At 50.3% G+C, this 25,024-nt stretch overlaps 6 protein-coding genes across 6 annotated transcripts; 3 read left to right on the top strand and 3 right to left on the bottom strand.

Annotated features, from left to right (window-relative positions):
• The first annotated feature begins 345 nt into the window (after positions 1–345).
• cds1 (phosphatidate cytidylyltransferase) lies at positions 346–2,397 on the top strand. Its single transcript, XM_040940083.1, has 4 exons — positions 346–685; positions 744–1,116; positions 1,164–1,957; positions 2,009–2,397. The coding sequence occupies exons 1-4, from the start codon at positions 527–529 to the stop codon at positions 2,045–2,047; spliced, it is 1,365 nt and encodes a 454-aa protein (XP_040796886.1). The 5' UTR covers positions 346–526; the 3' UTR covers positions 2,048–2,397.
• Positions 2,398–3,239: 842 nt separating this feature from the next.
• On the bottom strand, positions 3,240–5,042 carry BO72DRAFT_255883 (putative cyclin). The gene is made up of 6 exons (XM_040940084.1): positions 4,735–5,042; positions 4,590–4,671; positions 4,405–4,533; positions 3,973–4,300; positions 3,467–3,873; positions 3,240–3,442 (listed from the first exon to the last, which is right to left on the bottom strand). Exons 1-6 carry the CDS (start codon positions 4,989–4,991, stop codon positions 3,416–3,418), a joined length of 1,230 nt encoding a protein of 409 aa, XP_040796885.1. The 5' UTR covers positions 4,992–5,042; the 3' UTR covers positions 3,240–3,415.
• Positions 5,043–8,948: 3,906 nt separating this feature from the next.
• BO72DRAFT_255854 (NACHT and Ankyrin domain protein) lies at positions 8,949–10,335 on the bottom strand. The gene is made up of 4 exons (XM_040940082.1): positions 10,148–10,335; positions 9,394–9,861; positions 9,254–9,316; positions 8,949–9,199 (listed from the first exon to the last, which is right to left on the bottom strand). The coding sequence occupies exons 1-3, from the start codon at positions 10,186–10,188 to the stop codon at positions 9,277–9,279; spliced, it is 549 nt and encodes a 182-aa protein (XP_040796884.1). The 5' UTR covers positions 10,189–10,335; the 3' UTR covers positions 8,949–9,199; positions 9,254–9,276.
• A 552-nt stretch (positions 10,336–10,887) lies between these two features.
• On the top strand, positions 10,888–12,013 carry BO72DRAFT_255738 (uncharacterized protein). Its single transcript, XM_040940081.1, has 3 exons — positions 10,888–11,484; positions 11,582–11,620; positions 11,678–12,013. The coding sequence occupies exons 1-2, from the start codon at positions 10,934–10,936 to the stop codon at positions 11,595–11,597; spliced, it is 567 nt and encodes a 188-aa protein (XP_040796883.1). The 5' UTR covers positions 10,888–10,933; the 3' UTR covers positions 11,598–11,620; positions 11,678–12,013.
• BO72DRAFT_255639 (SAM and PH domain-containing protein) lies at positions 11,672–14,479 on the bottom strand. The gene is made up of 3 exons (XM_040940079.1): positions 14,390–14,479; positions 14,158–14,329; positions 11,672–14,092 (listed from the first exon to the last, which is right to left on the bottom strand). The coding sequence occupies exons 2-3, from the start codon at positions 14,290–14,292 to the stop codon at positions 11,843–11,845; spliced, it is 2,385 nt and encodes a 794-aa protein (XP_040796882.1). The 5' UTR covers positions 14,293–14,329; positions 14,390–14,479; the 3' UTR covers positions 11,672–11,842.
• A 4,104-nt stretch (positions 14,480–18,583) lies between these two features.
• BO72DRAFT_472059 (Zn(II)2Cys6 transcription factor) lies at positions 18,584–21,153 on the top strand (the record flags this gene model as incomplete). The annotated part of the gene is made up of 5 exons (XM_040947119.1): positions 18,584–18,710; positions 18,796–18,996; positions 19,055–19,361; positions 19,480–19,539; positions 19,863–21,153. 5 exons carry the CDS (start codon positions 18,584–18,586, stop codon positions 21,151–21,153), a joined length of 1,986 nt encoding a protein of 661 aa, XP_040796881.1.
• Positions 21,154–25,024: the final 3,871 nt, after the last annotated feature.

Below are 25,024 nucleotides of genomic sequence, written 5' to 3'. Positions count from 1 at the left end.
GCCGGCTCAACTCCTTCTCTCCCTCCCTCCCTCGATCTTTCTCCTCCACCTCCACCTCCTCTAGTTATCTCCACCTCTTGCTGACCAAAAAAACTTCCCTGCCATCGCCTCGACTTTTTTTGTTTTGTCGACTCTTTTTGTGGAACAGTCAGTCACCCAGGTGATTTCTCAAGCTTGCAATCAGGCCAGACCACAAGCCACCTTGATCCTAATTGCTTGAGGCTCACGTCTACCTGTTGTCTTCATTCCTCGGTCGCCAGTTCACATGAATTTTCCCTAAGAACGACGATCATTGCTGCTTCACCCTTTTTCTTTTGTGCTCTGGCATCTCTGCTACCCTATCCCCCTTTTCTCATCAGCTTTTCTCTTTTGATCAGTTCCACCCTTGCTTGGTTCGGCCCCTTCCGAACCTTTTTCTCAGCTCCCAAGCTCTCGCCAGCTTCTCCTTCCGGCCCCGCGCGCTCCTCAACCCAAGCAGCCGCTCAGTTCCGGTTTTCCCTCGTCTGTACATACATACTCTTCCGCCATGTCTAAGACCCGTCGAAACGTCAGATTTCCACACAGGATGTCGAATGCCTCGGAAGGTCGTCGGTCCAGTATCTCGGAGGCCAGCGACATCCTGTCTGACCCGGGAAGTCCGTCCAAAGACGGCACCGTTGCGAAGCCGGCCACAATTCCGGAAGAGGTGAGCAGCGCACCACCATCTGCACAACCAAACAGACTTGCTGACTCCGCGCAATCAGAAATCCGAAAAGTCCCAGTTATCCGACTATGAAAAGAAGAAGCAGACCTTCATTACGCGCACGATATGGACCTTTGTCATGATCTTCGGTTTCTTCGTCGTCCTATTCTCCGGCCACATTTACATTCTCGGTATCGTCACCGCCGTTCAGATCGTTTCGTTCAAGGAAGTTATTGCGATCGCCAACGTGCCCAGTAAAGAGAAGAACCTTCGCTTCACAAAGTCGCTGAACTGGTATTTTCTGGCGACTACGATGTACTTCTTGTATGGAGAGAGCGTTATCTATTATTTTAAGCATATCCTATTGGTCGACAAGGTCCTGCTCCCGCTGGCGAATCACCACCGATTCATCAGCTTCATGCTCTATGTCATGGGTAAGTTTATGTTCAGGATTCTGATGGTATCTTTACTGATTAGTCAGGATTTGTTTTCTTCGTCGCATCACTGAAAAAGGGACACTATCGGTTCCAGTTCACTCAGTTCGCCTGGACACATATGGCCTTGTATCTTATTGTTGTTCAAGCCCACTTCGTCATGAACAACGTTCTCGAGGGAATGATCTGGTTCTTCCTTCCTGCCTCTTTGGTCATCGTTAACGACATCTTCGCTTATGTCTGCGGTATCACGTTTGGTAGGACTCAGCTGATCCAGCTGTCGCCCAAGAAGACTGTCGAAGGTTTTATCGGCGCATGGATCTGCACCATCATCTTCGGTTTCTTCATCACCAACATTCTCATGCGCTACAAGTACTTCATCTGCCCCGTCAATGATCTCGGATCGAACGTGTTGACCGGCCTCGAGTGCACTCCCAACCCGGTCTTTGTCCCTGAGCCGTATTCGTTCCCGGAGTGGACCGGTGTCGAGAAGACGTTCTACATCGAGCCTATGCAGTTCCACCTCATGGTATTTGCGACCTTCGCTTCTCTCATTGCCCCGTTCGGCGGTTTCTTCGCCTCTGGGCTGAAGCGGACGTTCAAGATCAAGGACTTTGGTGAATCGATCCCCGGCCACGGCGGCATCACCGATCGGATGGATTGCCAGTTCATCATGGGATTCTTCTCCTACATGTACTACCACAGCTTCATTGCCGTTTACAAGGCCAGTGTTGGGGACATTATCGAGGCCGCCATCACCGGCCTCACTGTCGAGGAGCAGCTCGAGGTTGTCCGTGGCCTTGGCAAGTATTTGTACAACCAAGGAACTGTTTCTGAAACGGTATGTTTTGCGCCTTTTACCTTGAATACCAGTGTGCTAATATGTTTGCAGATCTTGGAGTGCCTGAACACCGAGCTCAAGCGCCGCTAGAGCGGCACAAAATTCTATGATGACCTATTCTTGTTCCGAGACCTTTCTCCGTGATGAAGTCCTCTTTTCTTCTTTCCTTCCGACGTATCGGAGGGTTACCCTCTTACAACTCACGATCAAAATATGCTTTTTATAATCTACCCTTTTTTCTCATCCTCCCGAGCGCAACCGTCCGACGGACTCACTGGATTGGAATCGCTAGGCTCGTCTACCACATTCGGGCTCTCTTTGACATGTGCATATACCTCTCGCTCTTGCAGCATTACCATACCATCGAAAAGGCCCGGGACACCTCTCGGATGAATGAGAAGGACACGATGAGATGAATCGGCCGGAAGCGAGGGAAGGAGGTGTGACAGACGAATTGTCGTTTAGCACCTTACCGTATCAATGGGTGGGCTTTGTCGTTCTTTTATCTTCCAATTCCCTTCTTCTGAGTCGTGGCGGCAACGGGACAGAGCATGTCTAAGTAGGTAGACGTCTTTTTATATTGTAAAAATGTGGATATATAGCAAAATTTTGCTGGGTACTTCTATTCTTGGGCTGTAATTGTGGTTAACTATGGCTTCCACATTTGATTACTAAGTGATTTTTTCTGTCTGAGGAACAAAATGGTCGTGCCATCGTTGCTTTGCAACATGATATCCGGACTCATGGAAGAGAAACATGAGGGTAATTAAGGTATATACAACATGCCATTCAAAACAATCTTCTTTCGCTTGTGTCTATCATAACAATCGTGATGAGGTGCTTGTGGTGTATGCCGCGCCTGGGGCAACTGCAGTATGAGCCTAGATCGGCCGGGTTGGTTTCTGCTGTCATGCCTTCGCCTTCACTCCCGTCTGACCGACTCCTTGTAACTCCTCCACTTGCCCTGTCGACACTCAGAAATTCTCGGTTGCTTGGACCGCGACGACTCGTGGGATGACGCAGGCCCGGTCTTCGTCCTCTCATGATATGGAATGTAGCATGGCCCGCACCTGATCTCTCATAGTATGAGAGATATGAGTAGAGCATGGGCTCTTCGAAGCGTAGTCACTAGCATAGCAGGTTCCAGCGCATACACCCAGGTACGACCGAACTGCATGATTGGATGACGGATAGGGTGCCTCATGGCACGACCCTGCAATGAAAGATCATCGGCAATCAGGAGCAGCAGCGATAGCAGCTAGCCATAGACTCCCAATCTTTCCGCCAATCCCAGCTGCATCTGAATCTGTCCCTGCTGATCTCTCCTGCACCCATAACCCCCCGCCATGCCATATATCAACACAACAGCCCTTCCGTCATCCAGAGATCCAAAATAAACCCAACCCATCCAAAAAAAGCCTTGCATGAATAGTTTCAGAAGAATGTCCGGGGGCCTGTTCACTCCTCAACTTCATACTCCTCGACCTCCACCCGAAAATATTCCTCGACGCGGGACCTCTCCCCTTCCGCGCGGTCGGGCTCCAACATGAACCGCACCGCGTACTTTTCGCCGGCGCGGGGCCGGTCCCCGTTCGCGGCGACAGGGGTAAGCGGGTGGGCGGGTTTGACTGCGGTGTTGGCGTTGACGTTGTTGTTGTTGGCGGCGCTGCCATTGTGACTGTTATTTGGGTGACCACCACTCGTGCCATTCGTGTAGGCCTTGCTGCCCTTGGGACCGCGTGGAGGCGCTTTGGGCTTCGCGTCGACCCAGTGCGTGTACCGAGGGAGTTTCTTCTCCTCTGCCTCGGAGTTGAGCGGGATGCGGACGGTCAGGAAGCGGTCCGCGGGGAAGTGCGGGCCCACGGTGGTGGAGGCGCGGTTGTGAGTATAGAGTTCTAGGACGTCGAGGAGGGTTTCTACCGGTTTTGGGTTAGTCAATCATTTTCCATCAGTGAAGGCGAGACACCCTCCGATTGATTTCAGATCGGAATGAGGGAGGAAGAAGAATCACGAACCCATAACCTCTTCCCGACTCGTCTGCCAATCCTCGTAGTCCACCCCCTGTTCGACTTCGGGGATGCGCTGGTCCAGCAGCCGGCCCGCCAGCTCCAGGGCGCTGAACGCCATGGTCGAGGTGGTCTGCTTGATGGGCGCGTAGGTCCGATACAGATCCTGCGCGATGCGGTAGGCGACGGTCGAGACCTCCGACTGCGAGGTCAGCCCGTACTTGCGCGCCAGCTTGACGAGCGTCTTCTGCGGGTGGCGCGTGCGGAAGTCGAAGCCGGAGGATTCGAGCATCAGGCGCTCGAGGCCGATTATGCCCCGGGCGGGGATGTCGAAGGCCTTTTTTGAGTTGGTTAGTCTGGAATCCATGACTTGTGTAGTAAAGTAGGAGTGGCGAGGGGTTGAGAAGGATATGGACTTGGCAAGACAGAGGGGCATGCTACCTGGTTGTCGGGAGCCACGTGCTCATGGGGTGGCAGCTTGAGGTTATACGCTGCACAGACGATCTCACGGGATCGCTTGAGCGTGTCTTCGACCTTGCAGGCCGTGAAGAGAGCGGCTGTAGCGGCATCCTGGGGAGACTCGTTAGTACTGCAATAATGCTGGGACATAAGAATTGAGGACTTACTGTGTAATTGTACTCATTATCTGGATGAACGAGTCGGAACTTGTGGTAGTACACCACCGCCGTGTTGAAGGTGCGGATTGGGCTATGCGTGACATGTTAACTTGCTTGATTTTCTGTATTGAGATTGATCGAGATATAGACATACAGGAACAAATTGCGTCGTACGCTGTCAATCCATGTTACTCCCTGTAGACGGAGGGACTCCTCGCGCAGGGGGTTGACTCCCATGGCGGCAATACATTGCTGGATGGTCTGCTCGAAGATGTACGGCTTGGCGACCTGGATGAATGAAGGATGGATGGGCGGCGGGTCTGGAGCCACTGTGGTGTCGGGTGAAGTAGACGAATGCGCCTCTTCTCTTCTGTCGGGCGCCATCTTGGTTTGATCTAGATGCGGTCGCATGCACTGCTCTGTAGCAGAATAGATAATGGCTGATGGTTGTGGTTTTAAGCTGGGGAGAGGAAGTCCCATCCCATTCAATGATTGGTGTAATCCATCATCGCCAGCCCGTAGTCAGGTGATCCGATGAAGTGCTCGTGCATATGCTGACTAAGGAAAAGTTAAAACATGCATAACATCCTGCTTTCCCCAACAAGATATGATGTGAATGTTTCAATTCGAAAAACTTTGGTAAGAGCTGGTGAATAAAGAAGGCTCTCAAGAAATGATCAAGTCCCACTGCTTTTAAGCACCCCGTACACTTTTACCTCTAAGGTGATGGCAAGATCACCACACGCTATATATATATATGATTTCTAGTATACTCAAGTCTCTCAAATGCTGGACGAAAAGGAATCATAGCTCGCAATCAATCGATGTCGTCCACAATCCCCATTGTTGACTTGACACCTAATGATCCACGATGGCCTAGCTATGTAACTTGTAGGATAAAGAGTTAGGCAAAAACTGGCTTCATTTACTAAGAGCCAGGAATTACTCAATCGACTCAATTCATTCATTCATGCCATTCATTACTCCATACAAAATCCGGTATCCTGCGCCAAGTTCACATTGCCATCCTTGCGAAAACTGAAAACCCTCCAAGCCAGATTGGAAAATCAAATACATACGGAAAAAAAGAGAAATGAAATAGGTAGACGTGGGAGAAGGGGTGGGGCATAGCGGGGTTTCGGGTATCACAAATCAGGAAAAAAGAGAGGGACAACATATAACGCAAATAAGAAAGGGGGGAGAGAGAATAGAAGCGCTTCATATACATTGACTTGGGGACATTGGGAGCCAGAGTAGGAAGCACTAGGGCATTCGATCATACCAGCACGTAGGGATGCTCGCTACCCACCAGGGTTGATTCACCCGTATCATCCTCAGAACAATCGGGGTTCATGTCCTCAATGATGGTACCTACACTGTCGCAGCGCTCGGCTTCATCCCCGAGGGTTAACTTCTTGGGACGGAGCTTGCCGTCGTCATCGAACCAGAAGGCACCGAAAGGGTTCTTGCGCGCTAGGTCTAGAGCTGTTGTGCCGCCGCCACCACCACCACCGCCGCCTCCTCCTCCTTCACCGCTGCCAGTGGTAGTGGCGGTATTAGTACTGGAACCATTGCTGCCGTTGCTGCCGTTGCTGCCGTTGGAGTCATTGGCGTGCTTAGTGATTTCAGGGGCTTCGAGGGCAAGATCAGCGCCGGCGTCGATGAGGATGCGGAAAAGAGACTCGCGGCCGCGCTCGGCGGCAAGATGAAGGGCGGTCTTGCCGTCGGCAGTCATGGCGTTGATGTCGGCGCCCAGGTCGAGGAGAAGGTGAATGAGGGCGGGGCGGGGAATGATGGCCATAGCGGCGAGGTGAAGTGGGGTCTCGATACCAGCTGAGGCGGCCCGGGCGTTGACGTCGGCACCATGAGCAAGGAGGAGACGGAGATATTCGGCAGCCTTGGGAAAGGCGAAGTCCGGCACTCCCGTAGCGACATGCACAGCCTGGTGGACGGGCATCCAGCCTTGACTGGACACGGTGCAGACGTCACGGCCGAACTCTAGGGTCAGCTTGAGAATGTCTAGGCATTCCTCGTTGATGGGAGGCGCGATGTGCAAGATCGTCTCCCCCTTCGGTGTTTGCACGTTCATGTTCGCTCCGCGGTCTAGCAAGAAGAGGAACATCGCTCGGTTGCCCGCCCGCGCTGCGCACTGCAGCGGCGTATAGCCCTGCGAGGTGCGCGCCTCGACGTTGGCCCCCAGATCAAGCAGCTTTGACGCGATCGCCGTGTTGGCCGACTTGCGCGCCTGCTCGTGCAGCAGCGTCTCGCCCTCTTTGTTCCACGCGTTCAAGTCTGCCCCACCGATGACGAGCAGATCAAAGGCAATCCAGTGTTTCGCATGCGCCGCCAACTGGAGCGCTGTGAATCCAGCAAGGGAGCGCGCCTCTACCTGCGCACAGCGCTGAAGAAGCAGAGAAATTGCCTCACAGTTGTCAACCTTGGCTGCCAATTGGAGCGGTGTGATTCCGAGCTCGTTGGTCATATCGATGGAGGCACCCTTGTCAAGGAGAAAGAGGATGATACGAGGCCGCCGCCAGCGCACGGCCAGGTGGAGAGCTGTATCTCCTGTGTGGATGTTACGGAGGTTGACATCAACTTTGTTTTTCACGAGTAGGGGGATGGTAGATTCGTCGCATTCGGTGCCTACGGCCACTTGAAGGGCCGTTGCGCCCTGTTCGTTTGCAATCTGGGTGTTGATGCGTCGGTTGAAGAGCACCTTCATGACCTTGCGATGCCCGTGAAGTGTTGCAAGGTGCAAAGCGGAGCTTCCATCTCGAGTCACCGCATTGATGTCGGCTCCGTGTTCAAGCAGAAGCTCGACCATCTCTTCGTTTCCACGATAGGCGGCGCAGTGCAGCGGCGTCAACTTCAAAGAGTTGTCATTGGCGTCCACTGCAGCGCCCTGGACAATTAGACGTTCAGCCCTGGGGACAATGCCAAAGAAGGCCAAGATGTGGAGACCACTCCAGTCTTTAGGATACTTGCCCAGCCCAAACACGCTAGGGAGTCCTTGTTCTGGAGCCGTTTCTTGTATCGGGGGCCGTCTCCACAAAAGCTTATTCAGAAAGGTCTTTGTCAACACCTGGATCGTCTGCTCATCATCGGCCATCTCACGCGCATGGTGACCCCAATATGTCGCGGCGTAGTTAAGGAAACCACTCTTGATGGTGCGAGGTGTAGCTCCGTTGTTGTAATAGCAGTCATCTACCACCTCGTCTGGTGTGATGGCTGTTAAGCAGACCTCTGCAATGTCCTTCTGCGCCGTAGGGAAGAAGACCCGAGCGGCCGTCCCATTCAGGTATCCCTTAGCCGTCTGATGAACGAAGCGCACGGTCCCTGTCACAGCGTCGACGGTCAGGATGCCAGCGGTCTTCGTCTGTAGTGTGTGCTCAAAGGTCTGAGTTTCACTCTTGCTGTTGCCCGCCGGGGTGTTGGTTGCACATTTAAGCTCCGCAACAGTCAAAGGCCGGAGTGCATACAGCGTCCAGTACACATAGCGAGCAGCCATCGGATTCAGACTCACGACCTGTTTCAGTGCTTCTCCATAAGCCTCGCTCAGACTTTCCGGCAGATGTGCAACTGCTCTCTCTAGGAGACTTCTACTTTCATAGCGTGAAAGGAGGTCGAGGTGAATCTTGGCTAGAAGGAAGCTGGAAATGCAGGACAAGTCAGCCCTCTGATCATGCGATTGACACGTTGGAAGGGTTTGAGCCGCAACTTTGGTTACCCACATTCCATGACATTTCTCAACGACGGTGCAGATGACCTCGTCCTGCCAGTTAGGGTCTGATTCCTCTTCCAACAGCGCTTTCAGCCGCGGGTCTTGCTGGATGCGCGAGATGGCATACATCTGCAGATCCCCCGGTGCTCCCAGGATGTTGACGAGGGAGGAGTTAGCCATTTGAGACACCTCTCGTAGGGTGACCAGGAGTTGTGCTTGCTCTGGGAGCTTCTTGAGCCGGCCAAGGATGCGCTCCTTATCAGAGATTAGATCCAGTCCATCAATGATGATGAAGACCTTTGAGAACCGATTGACTTCTGCCCGAATAGCACTCTGATATGCTTTTGGGGAGGCCGAGCCTTTTGCTAGAGACTCGGAGTGGTAGAGAGAAGAGGTTGCGTATGAGAGACTCCGTTTTCGGTAGACCAACTGAGCTAGGATGCTGCGGAGTATATCGAGAGAGGTCTGCTCCTTTGCCCTCTCTTCCTGACAGAAAATGAATACGGTTGCGACATCGGATGATGTAAATGTTTTCTGAAGTGAATCGACTATAGCGGATCTATACACCATGTTAGTTCTACTATGCACTGTGGAGCCTCCAGAGGCAGGCATACGCGAGAAAGGTCTTTCCGGCGCCAGCTATATTCGTAACCACAGGTATCAGCGAGGCATCTTGAAGTTTAATTTCATTCCACGCAAGGCTCACCTGGACCGACGCAAAACAACGTCTTGAAAGAACCAAGTAGCCAGCGCCTATACTGACCGTGATCGAAGATCCAGCGGCATGATTCGCGCAGCCGCCTATTGCATAAGTCTGCGAGCGTGATGAACTGGTTTGAGCATAGTTGGCTCGTGAGTCCCAAGGCATCTTCTGAAAATTGGAGATCAATTGTAGGCCCTACAAACGTTAGTATCAACGAAACACGCTTCATCGCACGTATAATTTACATACCACAGTCTATATCACGAGCCATCTTAAGTGTATACCTTATATCTTGATCCAGTAACGTGCGATCTCTGAACCCCGAACAATGAAAAATTAATAGGATGACCCTAGAGTGAAACATGGACACAGGAAAAGGGCAGACTCACTCCGAGTCCGGCTGCATCGCGAGCAACATGACGATCTTATACTGTTCCAAACGAGGCAGAAATGTCTTCTCCAGCAGATGTTTGCGGAAGTACGCAACATTGACCCCGCCGGGCTGGAAGTACAGCTCGATGGATTTGACCGTGGAGTCGAACCAGCCGAGCATCTCCGCCAGGGAATTGAGACGGGCAGGGTCGACATGCCATTTTTCCTCTCCCCAGCTAATCTGACTTTGAATACGGTAGAGAAGATCCAAGATGTCAGACAGGAGAGTCAGTGCTTTTTGAGAGGTTTCCTGCGAGTCTCGGCCCGAGTTAAGGCATCGCATGGCGGTGCGGGTAGCCTGGGTTGTCTGGGTGAGACCCGCACGAAGCGTTGCGATCTGGACCATAATGGCGTTTGCGGATGCTTGCGAGTGGGGATGTGCTGTAAAATCTTTAGGTGGTATATTTGCCGCCCCCCAAGCTTTGCTGCTTCTGTTACAAGGACTATTCACACACAATTGTGGCTGGAAAGTAGCATGGGTGCGAAGAAGATGTGCTGAAGCTGATGAGAATGAGAACAGACAAGATGACCTGCACTTGAATACGTGCAGCAAACACCGCTTCCACTGGGCTCAGGGACACACCACTGGACAGGAAGAGCTGGGATCATAAATGTGAAGAGAGAAGAAAACTAGGAAAAGAGGTGTTGGGAAGGCTGCCCAGATGGTTTTGTTGTTCCAACGCTTGATCCAGACAAGAAAGGCTAACCCACATATTTTGTACTAATATCAAAGCTAAGAAGCCCGATCTCATTCCGGCACTCCGGCAATATTAGCTCAGTGGGCCATCCTGTACAAAACCCCCCTTGTACAGGCGTGTAAGCCAATAGATTCTGTGCTACAGGCAGACATCATATCGATAGCCGCTGGCTGGGCCAGGGTCAGCGACAACCCGCTAGGTATCCATTTGCCTTGCACCAGAGCGTCTATACGCACTGATAACTGATCATTTGAACGCCCTATCGCACGGTTAGCTTCTGTGATCTTTATGTCTATAGGCATTTGTGAAGAAGGTTCCTCGTCGCCAGTGTAGTCTGAGTGCAACTTTCATGCCGGTCGATGCATGCTATAGAAAAAACCCAGCAGTTTATGGTATGATGAAATCGCACTACGGAGTACATCCCATGTCTTTCAGGCACCCCCCCCCCCCTCCCCGGTCTAGGGCGATTGTGATTCCCAACCCCTCAAGTAAGACTAAGTCTCGGGTGCAGGTGTGTAGACAGCAAAAGAAAGAGCAAGAGCAAAAGCTACGACAACAGCAATAGCAGCGGTGAAATGCACTGTGTTATATCAACGAGCAGGTCATCACACTGAAAAATTATGGAATGATCCAACCATGGGCCCATGTTAACCAGAAAAGCGGGGGAACGTGATCACCACCCGCAGGAGGCGGACCAGTCCCCGCGGTGTATTAGCCGCCGGGAAGAGCCCCCCCGCTACTTACTTCTAGTCCCAACTACCAATTGCACCTCACGCATGCCCTAGGACGTGTGACGGCTATGCGGATTGGCAGGTCTCGCTGTTGTGCTGACCTGAACTTCCTTGCATGCTACCTACTTGATGCATGGAGTGGAGTGGTTAACCGTCGGAAGAGGGGAGGGGAGGGGCAGGGGAGGACGGAAAAAAAGTACCGTGCCACTTCGACACATGAAACACACCCTCCTCCAGCTGCGCGCGGCTTTTACTGGCCCCCGTTCTTTCTCGCCGTAGCAGGATCAAGAGAGTCTGTGGGTAAGGTGTCAAAATTGTATGGCTCCGAAGGAGAACAGCTCAGAGGCTTGGCTCGCGTGAGCGGCTGGTTGAATTTTCGAGGCTTGCATTTCCGTAAAAAGGGCCATGTAAGTAGTGAGTACATAGTCCTAAGAAGGTTGTCAGTAAAACATTGCAAAAAGAACCCAACACTACAAGTCTTATATATCCTTTCTAGCCCTGAGGTGCGAAACATAGTCGTTTTCATTCGGTCGGATCATATTTACAATTGCTCATCTAAGCTAATTGATATGCCTATCTCAACATTGTTCATGGTTCGTTTCGGAGAGCCAGCTCCAAGGTATCGGCAATATTAATTAACCTCCACTGCGACAAGCAAAGGCGTGAGCCTAGCTTATCAAGCGTACATCATGTCTAACGTGTTGTACCTGCCACAGACAAAAGGAAAGGTGATGTCGAGAGATATAACACAAGAGGTCAGTTGGTACAAAAACAAATTGGGTAGTCGTCATAACGTCGTTAGGTTTGGAAAGGGCAACATGTGAAAGCCCCCAAAATGAACAGACAGAAGAACGATTGAACAAACAAAACAGTGGCTGAGATACAAAAAAGTGGATAGCAAGCTCATGAGGGGTATCGAAATATCCATATCGAGATGAGGAGAGTGGCGACGGAACAAGCAAGTTCTTGATATATGCTCAAATGAAGTTCCCGTTGTGGTGGATAGATGTGCCACTTTCGCGGCCTTTTCGGAGTGCCTTCGCGAGCATCAACTCCCTCATCCAATCGATGCGTTCATCGCGTGTTTTGACAGCGAAGTAATGCGCTTTAGGGCCGTTGAGGAAGAGATTCTTCTTGTCGAAGTTACCATTGGTTGGAGAAGGGATCAACGAGAAGGTGAATGCAGTCTCCCCCTGAATCTCATCCTTGCGCTTTAGAACAGTCTTCTTGAATGCGGCAGTCAATTTCGAGCTGGAAGCAAACGACGAGCACGCCACAGCGTAGTCGTCCACATCGATGTACTCGAGGGCCTTTGATTCTCGACTTGATGATTCCTCGTCGGGATACATGGCCAGCTGCGTGCCACGCAGGGTAAAGTGGTGGCCCTCCCAGTCATGGCGTAGGAACCGCGTGTTTTTGCGCTTCTTCATCCACCCACTGTGGGCAACCTTGTTAGGCCCATGGGGTGTGAACGGAGTCCTGCAATGGGCAGCGCGGGGTGTCTTCTCCATATCCTCCGGGGTATCGATTGGCGGCAATGGTGACCGTTCCTCAAGTCGACCTAGCTTCGGCTGATTTCGGCTGTTCCAGATGACGCCATTTCTCCAGGCGTTCTCTGCCTTGGTCGAGGCAGGCCGGGGAATCAAGTCAGGAACTTGATGCATTTGTCCCCCGAACCGCATGTTTGGAGGTACAGACTGCGATTCGCCCCGAGACACTGGTCCTACTGGGATGGCAGTAAGCGGAATGTCTACCTCGGAGAAGGGTGTGCTTTGATCGTAGTGAGGGTCAATTCTGTAGTAGTCGGACGGTGACAGAGTCGCCTCAAGGATTCCTGATGAACGAACAGAACTTTGTTGAGAGAAGCCCTGGTGCTTTCGTAATATCGAGGGAGTAATGGTGCGTTGGGCAGAGTAATTGGGTGAGAAGGTAGATGTCGACGCATGTGTACTGGGAATCCTAAGCCTTGGAAGATGCCGAAGGTTCTCGGAAAGAGTGCCATTGGCTTTGACGGACTGTGGGGAACTTGTGGCAGGCGACAATTGCTCAATAGGGGGAGTGGAAGGATTGGTCACCGGCTGAAGCTCACTCAGGCGCTGGAAATTGAGAAAGTTGCGCACATTCTCTTGTGGGTCGCGAGGCCGCACCCCATTGAGCTTGTCTTGCGACAATTGGAATTTGGAGTTCTGATTCTGACCCAGAGCATCGGAAGACGCAACAATGGAAGGCGTAATTTCCGACTTCGGAGTTTTGGCCATGTTCTGTGCTGTAGTCGCGTTTCCGGGGTCCCCTGCAATGACAACAGAGCCACCTAGGCCTTCAATGGGAAGATCATTTAGCATTCGAGTGAGCTTGACCTGCTGCTTTTGCCATTTTCGACAGTTTTCCCCCTTTGAACACGTGTGGAGCCTGGGCAGTAGCTGTTCAATGGCCACGATCGAGACTGAGTCTTCAGGAACGATATCCACACCATCTCGCCGCTTGCGATGACGTCTCCGTTGCTGAGCAGACTTGGATCTGGATTTCTCATCTACAGGAGAAGGACTTGAGCATTCGACACCAACTTGAGCTGCCATGGAATTGGGTGTCGTCGTGTCTTCTCTGCAGATCGGATCCGAATTTTCTTGGGTTTGGGGAGCATCACAAATGACAGAAGTTGTTTTCGTTCGAAGTTGACGGATGCAGCCCATAACCCGATGCCGCTTGCCAAATGACTGTATGTCAAGCTCTTTTAAATCTTCGGATTGAAGTTCAAGTAGAATGGCACCCGTGATATCATTGATAAAGAATTTCTCCACGATCGAATCTTCAAAACCCTGACTCTGCAGCCATAGAACGACATCCTGAGGAGACCAGTGCGAAACCTCTCGTTCGTTCGGTCGTGAGCGAGAGGGTTGAGCTTGAGATAGTGTGAGGGCATTCTGGGTCGGGTTTTTGGGCACTGGTGTGTCTTCTCGGTCGGGCTCGAGGGTAGAGGTTGGGTTATAAAGTGATATCGTTGCTGGTGCAGAGCCAAAGTCGTCCATAATCAATTCAACATCGAAAGAATGTTCAAGTTCTGATCCATCCGAGCCAATGCGGAACAGATGGGGACCTACAGGACCCTTCACTGGGTTTTCATCGATAGCGAAATGAAATCCTGTCAGACCGGTGGAATCTGGAGTTTTTGGTTCTCCCGGACTTGAGTCGGTCGGCGTTGATGCAGTCGTGACACTATCACCCGCGAGCTAAATGAATCAATATTAGAACAAAGCCATCCGTACCTACTATAGCACTAGAAGATTATACTCACAGATCCAACGCTAAGGTTCGGAGAGATATCAGAATAGTCTTCGTTCGAGTCGGAATCGAAATCCGTGTCTAGGATCTCGGTCGAGTCGGTATCCGACACCGACGGATTGGCGACTAGTGATTGAAAGTAGTGCATATTCAACCTGTGGCAATTTCTTTTGTTTGCTCGAATCCTGACTTGAATGAGCAATGCCCTTCATTGAGATGGTGGACAAGAGAAGAAGATATCATACCAGGCTTCTACCTGGAAGAGGGTTAGGAGAAACCCCAAGCTAGATGCTTTTGGAACCCGCCAAAAGCGTTGTGTATCGACTTTAACTTCCGTTTATGATCTTGCACCAAGCACTCGTGCTGGGAATTCGGTGATGATCGAGGCGTGTAACACTCAAGGCGACTAAAGTCAAGATGAGAAGGTGTGCGTTGAAGTTATTTGGATTGGCTCGATTGAGGTATCTTATGGACAGTAAAACATGACTTCTTTCGCTGGAAAATGATTGTGGATGTTGGAGGGGGGGTAATCAAACGGAGAGGCACGTCCGAGAGGGCGAGAGGGAGCAGAGAATCGACACGTATATGTAGAACCAAGGCGGCCAAAATCCCAGCCGGCATGATATAAAAAAAGAACTGAGCACGACCAAGGACCTGGGGTACGATCGCGGTGACTGGCCGTTGCTATGAGAGAATCTATGGATGTGACAATTTGAGCATGCAGTTGCATGAGGCGGGGAGGACCTGTACTCGTCGAATGGATTATCGTCGCCTTGTTCTGACTCCGGGAGCTGGGGGTTTGATTCGCTGTTGTTCGGTAACCTGGAAATATGCCAGCGCTTGGAAGGCGGTCGCTCAGGGCTCATTCACTCGCTGATTGGCTTTGAGCCACGCTCCTGCATCCCCAGACAGTCTCGATTTAGCATCTTCTGAGAGGACCGTGGTCATGGCACACAGTAGAAGAGGGTTAAATGATATCTCACTGGCTCGGTAAAGGGCGCTACTGCTGTGATGACGGGACGACGGGGTGACGGGAAACGGGGTTGGTCCGTCGCAGACAGCCCTCAAACACTAAAGTCACTAAACAGCACTAAAGCAGCCGGCTTTCACCTTAATCACCTCAGGTCATTGTGCAACGATAAGAATAGCTACAACAGGGGAGTTTTAGGTGTGTTTCTCACCATAATGGGCGGTTAATGTCTCCAGGAATAGCATCTTCTGGGACTCACGAGTAAGTTGAGTGTCGGCCAGTGCCGGCCAGAATTGATCAGGACCGATCAGAACCGATCTAACCATTGTCCACCTGTGTCATCGGGAGTGACTTCACCTGGGAAACCAAGTCAAAGCACGAGGATTTCCGGAGCTTGGACATGGTTACCCCTCACGGCTATGTACTGTGACAGCCAGCTACTGTGACTTGCGTGATTATATCTCTAACAAACTTTGACTCGGCCGGTTTGTCTCACCGCCTGTTTTACTTGCTGGTCTGATCCTAAACCCAACGCCGCAACTGCCTGACTCGCCTACCTTCGCTTTCATCAGTCCACCGCCAAACGCAAGGCAAGGAACAATCTAGATCTTCTTGGGGTATCTTCTATCTTAGCGATTACGGCTGAATGATATCTCTACTTGTTGGGATGCCTATAGCCCTTGACTTCTAGTAGCGGAGCCAGCAGCGTCTGCTTGTTAACGTGGATTCTGTAAGAATGATAACTAGACCGTGTTCTCGGGAGGCTCATTGATTCAATACCATCTGGGAGTTATGGGTAGGCTGCTGCGCGATCTGCATATGCACCAGTCATGTGATATGCACAGCGGCTGGACGTCAATATCTCTCTCTTTTGAATATCAAGATGACACCACCCTCAGCATGTTATACAATCTCCCTCACAGAGGTCCTGACCTAGAATTCACACAGAAAATTCTACTTGCAGTTTATGGTGACTCCAGCTAATTCATCAATTAGTTAACACCCCGAAGCATAACAGATATGTGAACGTTGCCGGAACTGACCCTATTCCTTGCCGACCATGACCCAAAGGCCCCGAGAGCCTACGCCTTCCCTACGTACCAGCACAATCTCATATACCTAACAACGTCGTTGCGAGCAGGAATTTGGATGCGTGGTTTGATACAAGATGTTCAATCATACCCCAAGCAGGGAGATTCAATGAAGCGCCGGAAGCAAAAGCTTCGTGATACGGTTCTTAGCACGGAGTGAGAGAACAAAGACTATGCTGTACATTAGTATTGTTCGCTCATATTCCAGTATCAATACCCTGAAAAATATTGCTGAGCGTCGCATTGACAACTAGAGCCCAATAAACATCTGCTTAGTCTGAATAGAGCTTCAGTGGAACCCATAGTACAATCGACCTCAACGTCTAGCTCCTGAGTGGAAGCATTTACGTGCACATTACTCCGTGCACTAAGATGCCGATTGTTACTGTATTTCTTAGATAAAAGATATAATAAGGCCTTGTCTTGCTGTACTTGATATCCTTAGGTTGAGATCATGTCAGCCAAGTGGATCCCGCAACGCGCAACGCGGGTAAACTGGAACCCAGGATGAGCTACGAAGCCTTGTACATCCATACATCCTCCACTCTCAGGTCAATTCATGTTCTAGAAAGACTTTTAGACGATAACATCTCCCCGGACATCTTTTCCACATTGACGCTGCGCATGAGGCGGCCTTCAAGTTGGTCCTGGCTGCATATCATTTCACGAGCTCATAGCCATTGACTCTCGAGACGAGCACGTAGCGTGTCGCATAGTGCTTTGGGATAACGCCATCTGATCCGAGGAGACGCCAACTAGACGCGCAATAATCACAGCGTATCCCTTTTGTCGGAAAGCGTGGCAAAATCTAGCTGTAGGTGACAGATACCAGCAGTCTGGTAAGTTGAATGATTCGGTATACCAGACTCTCAAGAACCCACACCAGGCATGTTGGTCTCTAGATCCACGCAGGGAAGATACTAATTATGTCTCTCTGCGCCTAATCCGGTGATCGAAAGTCTCTGATTAGCCAGTTTGCGCTCGATTTAGTGTGATATACGTTAGGTGCCCTGAATATTCATAATGGGTCCACCACGCGGGGACAGTAGAGTGACGAATTGAGAGACGGTTATTATTAGAATGCCGCTGGTGATATGAGCTAAAAATATGGCAGCAAGAGACCAAGAATCACCAAAAAGAGGGATTAGGCGGCTATCTTGAGACTAAACTGTCAAATATATGCTTTACTGGCGCTCAAATAAGCAATTAAGTAGCATTCTCTAGCAAAGTGGGCGGTTAATCTTGGTTACTAATTAAGGGATCATGCAAGACTATCCATGTGCGGCAGACCACAACAAATCGAAGGAGATCTTATCAATACTTCTTTTTCTGCACGGGCCACAGCCAACGTCGGCTCTTGGTTGGTGGGGAATGCTTGGAACACTGTTTAGCGCCCACAATCCCAACCCACCGAACCGCCGATGGCTGACAAGCACAACCAATGACTTCCGAGGGGGTGAAGCTTGGCATGCACCTCTTGCAGTTCTTTCACACACTATTTTCTCTAACGTCGTTTCAGCAGTCGCCCACTGGCTCTCCAAACAGGAAATATCGTGCTGTCAAGTGTCTTGCAACCAATGGATAGAGGGGTTCTTGTGAGTCCGGACAAGGGTCATTTGATCTCTGGTGGCAGAAAATAGACAGCATCTCCAGTGCCTCGAGACTTTCGCACTCAACATTTCACCTTCCACGACTGCGGAAGAGTTGGGGAAAAAAAGAACCCAGATCTCATTCTGATGAAGAACTGAGTGAGAAGAAAGTCTTGATGAACGGAATGATGAGAGACTGGGGATGCAGTCCACTTTTCATCAGTGCTGGGGGAAGCGCGATAGCAGAGACTAGGTGCAGACCCTGACCGGGGACCCTGGCTCTTTTCTGCCTCCTAATTGATGCAAATCGCCCAGGCACCTTCAGGCCAATGCTCCCAAAATTAGCTCTTAGTCGCCCACTAGTTGTCGCTCGCATCAGATCTTCCCCGCCCGCAGTTTGCATGTTGGTTCCGTTCACTGCATTTCCAGTTTAGCTCTACCGCCCACGTCAAAAAATAGAAGCATCGTAGCATGACGCTTTATCGCACGCTAGACTTAAATGTACTCCCTCTTCCAACAATATTAAGGCATCATGTTCGACACAAGCTGGTCTTATTCAGGCCACGCAGTCTGCGACAATCTTCTTTCGGTTCCAGTTTCCTCCATTCCTGCACAGCCTCAAGCTCATACCACACATCTCGTCCAGGCTGGCTATTTCCAAAGTACCTGGCTTGCACTGAGATCACACCAATCGTTCGCACTTGACTTTGGACCGATATCCAGCTTGGACTCGGCAAAAACTACCGAACTTTGGAACACGATATTTCGGAGACGATTTCCGCGGTCATCATGTCAGGAACAGTGGCATCTTCCAGTTCGGGACCCATGTTGGTGAAGGACAATACTGTTCATCCCAACATTCCGCCTATGAGTCCTGGGGAAAGAATTGTTCGATCCTACCGACGCTCACGTTCCGGTCAGTCCCACTGACGCCCACTTCTCAACGCCTACCCTTGAAACCGCGCGCGAGTGATCTGGACTGACACTTTTACTTCGCGCAGGTTGTTATATTTGTCGCCTGCGGCGCAAGAAATGTGATGAGAACCGTCCAAGATGCTCGACATGCAGCAAGCTCGATATTACCTGCGAATACAATGAACCGACCTGGTGGAGAAATCTCGAACAACGACACATACATAAGGAGCGGATTAAGAGGAGACTCAGGGTTGCCAAGGTCATGGAAAAGGAAAAGAACCTGCAAGGTATGCTTTGAAGTATCACCCGAGTTATATTGAGACTTCTTCCCACACTCAGCAATAGAATTTATCGATCGCACTCTTCCTTCGAGCAAGAGGCGCGTCAATGTCAACTTGCCCCCGTCGCGCGAAAGCTCATACGAATCGGACGCGGCGTATATGCAGACTCCACCCCTACCATCAATGTCCTCTCCCTATGGCTTCGACTTCAATGACATCTCATCCTGGCAAGGTCCAACTACGTCTACCTTAACCAGCCTTGGTCCTGAGCAAATGCCAATGCAGCTTCCCCCGCTTTCTGCGCTCCCACAACAATTGCCCACAACGCAAAACTTTCACCAGATGTCCCAGTTTGCGCCAATGCTACCTCCGTTTCAGCAAACAATGCAAAGTGTGCCGCAGCATTTGCATCAACAGATTGATATCACTCCGCATTATCCCCAAACAGAGGTGCCTCAGCAGATACTCCAACAATTGCCCTTGTCACAGCAATCAGAACCACTTTCCCAGAGCACCGATCAGCAGTATTCTCAACAGCTGCACCAAACCGTTGTTCCAGATATATCTCAGTTGCTTTCTCCGACTTTCTCTCAAAATTTTGCGTCTCAGGCCTCACAATACTATACCCAGCCACCAGTCGCTCAGCAGCCTCCACAGTCAATTCATCACGCTTCTAGCTCATACTCCGCCTTCCCGATTGACCCACTACTTCAAGGAGATACTGGAGATTCCCACGCATCTACCGGCACTGCCTTTCCGAGTGTTGCGCTGTTTCAAGGAAACATCCCAGCCTCCCAGACCCCTGCCCGTGCAAAAGCTACACATCCACAGCATGCCGAGATACCTCTGTCTGCCTACTTCCGAACGACAAGTGTCAACGAAGCTGAAAGGCCCCTACTCTACCATTTTGTCGACAATGTGCTGCCACTAATCTTCCCCATTCTAGACGTTCATCCGCGGAGTCGTGCCCGCACACGCGAGATTATTCGGGCCCTAGAGACGAACAAATCCTACTATCACTGCTGTCTTAGCGTGTCGGCTATTCACGTCAAGACAGTGAACGCCAGTATTAGCTTGAAAGCTGACGAAAAAGTCATTGATGATATCATGCGGCATCGGTATGCTGCCGTCTCAGCCCTGCACCAGGCTTTGAAATCCAGCAATCATCATGACAAGGTGCTGGACGGAACACTTGCAACAATACTATTCCACTGCGCTGTTGGCGAACCAGACGATTACCTGCCGGAGATCCCGTGGTACGAACACTTTTCGGCGGCCGCAGACCTCGTCAATAAGCTTGGATTGATCGAGACGAAGCCCCAGGTCTCTCTACCGTTCAACATGTCGCTTACTACCTGGATCGATATTCTCGGTGCCACAATGATAGGCAAGTCACCCAAGTTCGCGCACACGTATCGCTCGAAACATCTCAATGGTGTATCGTCTGGTTTGCGGGAGCTGATGGGCTGTGACGATCGCGTTATGTACCTGATTTCAGAGATTGCGTGTCTCGACTCCTTGAAGCGTGAGCGACGGCTTGACGAGTATTCTATATGCCATCACGTCTCTGCCCTGAGTGGACAGCTAGAGTATGCGGAAGGCAGTAGCCCGGAGAACCCGATCTCAGCGTCTGGTGTTGTGAATCCAGAGAAGCTGACCAAGAACGTGACTGCCGTTTTCCGCGCTGCAGCTCGAGTTTATCTTTCCACCCTTGTGCCCGGCTATGAGCGCACTCAACAGAGTACAGCCAATTTGGTACAAGCAGTCGCCGATCTCCTTCTGTTCATTCCCGATGGCCCTTGGGGGTTCGACCGCTCGATCGTCTGGCCTCTACTGATAGCTGGAGTATACTCGACTCCAGGGAGTAAATTCCGCGATATACTGGCGAAGCGATCGGAACTACTGGGAGAAGGAGCAGAATATGGCAGCTTTGGCCGCATGTACCGCGTACTGAAAGAGACCTGGAGACTTTCGGACGACACCACGACACAGATCCACACGGAGGCGAACTACCTGCTGCCTTCGATGAATCTCAAGCAGGGTCCAGATGGATCTTCAATTCCACCACCCGCGATCGAAACAATCGGTCGACCCATCAAAAAGCAGGCTGTCCACTGGCGAGACGTGATGAAACGCCGAAATTGGCACTACCTGCTATTATAGCGTGTCTAACACATGCTAAAATGAAGAAAAGAAGAACCGAAGTTCGAGAACTAAAATAAGTCAATCTCTTGTACGTCCATCGCAATGCCCTTTTTTTTGCTTCCTTCGAGAAACTGACATTTCACTCAGCATGCAGCTGCAGCTGCGGCAAAGCTGAACAGTTGGCTTTCCGGCGCATATGTGGCAGGAGTTGAGGAGCAGGTGGTTTCTTTCTGTTTGTTTCTGTCGATTTCCACAAGCACATTTTTGCCTTTCTTTATGCGTTCCCTCTAAGGACCTGCTTCTGGTTGATTTCTCGCGCGTGCTATTTCCATACTTGGCACAGCTGTGGCTTGATGCCACATCCGATTTTCTTCTTCTTTTTCCTTTCCATTCTTTGCCTCTTATCGTTCTGAGAGAGGTTTTGCGATCTGGCGCGCACCAAGGGCATCTCTTGCGCCATCGCTTATTATGATTTCCCGGGTGGCACAGGAGACCGGCGGTTACCTGAATTTTTTATATAGCGAGACGCCGACGCATCATATACTTTGTACCGCGCGGGTCGCTCCCGCTACATGCAAGATTACGCGCGTGCTCTCTCACTGTCTTCCTCGCAGATGTTGGTGATGTCTTCATGCTTATGACTTATGTTGGATGCTTACTGTTGGTCTTGGCTATGTTTATAGTTGCTCAGCCTAGCTCCCTGAATTTGGATATATTTTCTCATCTCTCATATTTTGATGATGCCGTGCCGTAGATCTGGCCACTTAGCACATATCTCAAAGACTTATCTTGTTATTTGGCACATTTTATGTTCGTGCACTCATATTTTTTTCTGTCTCAAACCAATTAGCCGTCATAATCATAACAAGTAAATCTTAGTCTTTACGTATGTTGGAAGATGTTTTTGTTGCCAAGCTAATTCCGCCTCGTTCAGATATATCAGTCCTTGGCGAGGTTTAGCTTATTAGTGACTCAAGATTGTGCATGCGATTGGTACATCGTCACGAGGGCCTCAGAGAACAAAATTTTGACAATCCATCCAGCGAACAACGAAGAGCACGACGATAACAAGGGCATCCCGTTTATCTTGGGTTTCGAGTTTCCTCTTTCCCCTCTTGTGCTCTCTGAAGTGTGGGTGACTCACTATACGCTGGCTGCCCTCGAGAATATATTCTCTAAGTGCAATCCAGTGATACTGTATGTGCTGCGGTTCGAGTCCCTTGGTAGGTGACCTTAGCAGGGTGATCAAGACCCGACTCTGGCAGCCAATTAAGACAATTGGACTCAGTACAAGATCAGCTGAGAATGCAGGGAGACCGTTGATATGCTCAGGGGCGAGTCCGCGACAAAGGCCGCAAGTAAATGATGGGCGAGAAACGGCAACTTGAGCTGGCATTCATAGCCAGTAGCAGCGGAGTCTGCGGAAAAATAACGGGGTTGTGTGGCGTCAACTGTGAGACGTGTTTTGTCGGTGGGAATCTGTGCTGAGCGGACCAGATGGAATCCGAATGCAGGTAAACGTCTCTAGTCATATGTGAATGGCTTCAACATCCGGATACATGGGGGAGTGTGGTTTCAACCAGAATTCTCGCCCGCTCCTTTCGAACCTTTGAAAGAATGAATGTAGAATGACTAGCTGAGATGTATGGCCTACAGCCGGCAGCCACTTTGACTTTTCGGGACAGGCTAAAAGGAGAATCAAGGGATGTCCCTAAGGACTTATCAAGGGACGGTAAGTTTCTTTCTTGTAGACACCATGTGGTCGTTTGTCGAGAGATAGAGAACTGCGTATCAGCATAGGAGTATAAGTTCCCTGGAATACATCGCGAGGAGTCTCTACGGAGAAGGAATTTGACTGTGCTGGATATTACCACAAGAAAGGCGATAGGCTTACGTCATTGAAGAAAAAGACAGTTTTTATCGACTTGGATAATAATATGTTATACCTTTCATCTGATTCTTCTTGTAAGAGGATTATTAGTCAAACTGATTGTCTCATGATTCTTGAAGCACCTAGCCAGAAGAAAGAATATAGACGCTCAACGTGTATAAGCAGAATATGGGAGAGAACCAGTCTCGTCAAGTATACCGTCACTACCTTGAATTAGTCCGTCTGTTTGAATTGAATGTCGTTGGAGTTGATATAAGGTGCAAGTTTTTTAAACATAGACACCTCTCATAGATCGCTCTTTAGATTTCCTTGGATAAGACGGGTGTAGATGAAGTGTGACTGCGGAACCGGACAGGTCCCTACTCAAAGACGGGATGGGGTCGCACGGAAGCTGATTGAATATTTAGGACCTCTGACTGTCACATGGAAGCTGTCAGCGGTCGAATTGGGAGCCATCGACGAATGGCTCCAAGGCATCGTCAGTGTATGAGGCCTCGACTTTCGGAAAGACTAACAGCCCACTGTCGGTTGGTAGAAAGGTCGAGCCAACAGAAGGCGGAAACAGTGGCGTGAAGGGTGTGCATTGCTGGGACTCAATCAATATTCGAAAATGTGCAAGCGTGGTACACCTTCTCAAGATTGGGTGGCCTCGTGAACGCATGGAGCACCTATCGGCCCATAATAGATATCATGGATCTGACCCCTAGTGAATACCTTGGAGATTTACTAAGTAAGAGTAGCCTCCAGTCAAAAAATGTTTAGCATTTATCAAATTCACCGGGCCAGCACCAAATCTCGATGGCTTTGCAATTCTTCTGACCGGCAGCAGCAGTGGGGTCGAGGCTTTTGACTGTACAGTAAGCATGATAAGCTAGTCATCGGACATTTATCTCTTTCCGATGCATCACTGGGAGCTACAAAGAAGCTCTGGTTCCAGCGTCATGCCATCGCTGTCACTGTTCTGAAACTAGAGTAGACACTGTTTTGTGAGCCACAATTATGACATGAATGCTGATTGAAGGAGATTGTGAAGATGATAGGCTTGGTGCCTTGATGCCTTGATGCGGGCAGCCATAAAAAACCAAGGTGAAGATATCTTGGAGTCAAGACATGCTGTCCAAGTATCCACATGACGAAGGTCGGGTTCGTAGCGGAACAGTATCATTCGTTAGAGATGTCTCCTCCGACTGACACGATAGCATTGTAAATGACGTGCTGACTATTATAGCGTTTGGAGAGCCAATTGAACAGAGCTAAACCAGAGAGACTTTACCTGGGGTGATTGAGAGCTCCTGACACTTATCTTAGAACCCGAAACTCTAGCTAAGCTCGTCGTATTCCACCCCGCATCATGCAGGGGTAAATAGACTCAGTCTGCTGCACTTGTGGTTGTCAAGGAACCAAAGCGCCGATATGCAAAGCCATGATAGAATGCGCCTTAGGTCGTGACGGTATCAGTACCTAGGAAGCAACGCCAGTAAATCAGGTAGGTATCCCCAGTATACCCTCAGGCTTTCCAAAAGTTATGTAGAAAGAGTTCATGAATGTCAACAACTTCTATGCCCAAGATAAGGGAGGTCCGTCAAAGATTGGCGATCAATGAAATGCAAATCAAAGAGAAGTATCATCCGCTCGTCAAAACCATGGTGATTGAATTGAAGAGAGAGGCTTAGTTCAACATCAAAAGCTTGTACCAGCTGCTTCGTGTATTGTTGAATATCATCTGACACAGTGCGCGGAAAGTCATGCCGCTCAGGCGTGAAATGGTTGACATATGGCGGGTTACCTTGGCGATGGAGAAAGGGTGACTCGAGCAAGTGATTGCTTGCTATCTTTCCAAATATAGGCCTTCGGGCTAGGTACGTGGGAGCCGGAGACGATTCGAACTGAGGTCAATCGTCGGCTAACCCTAGTACTCAGAGTTCCTGAAGAAACAGAGAGCCCAATAAGATCAAACTGATGAAAGATTGATCAAGGCCAAGAAAGCATGTTGCACGG

Source organism: Aspergillus fijiensis (assembly GCF_003184825.1).
Source record: "Aspergillus fijiensis CBS 313.89 unplaced genomic scaffold BO72scaffold_67, whole genome shotgun sequence".
Lineage (NCBI taxonomy): Eukaryota > Fungi > Ascomycota > Eurotiomycetes > Eurotiales > Aspergillaceae > Aspergillus > Aspergillus fijiensis.
Note: the sequence above shows the minus strand (reverse complement) of the source record. Positions and strands in the feature narration are given on the sequence as shown.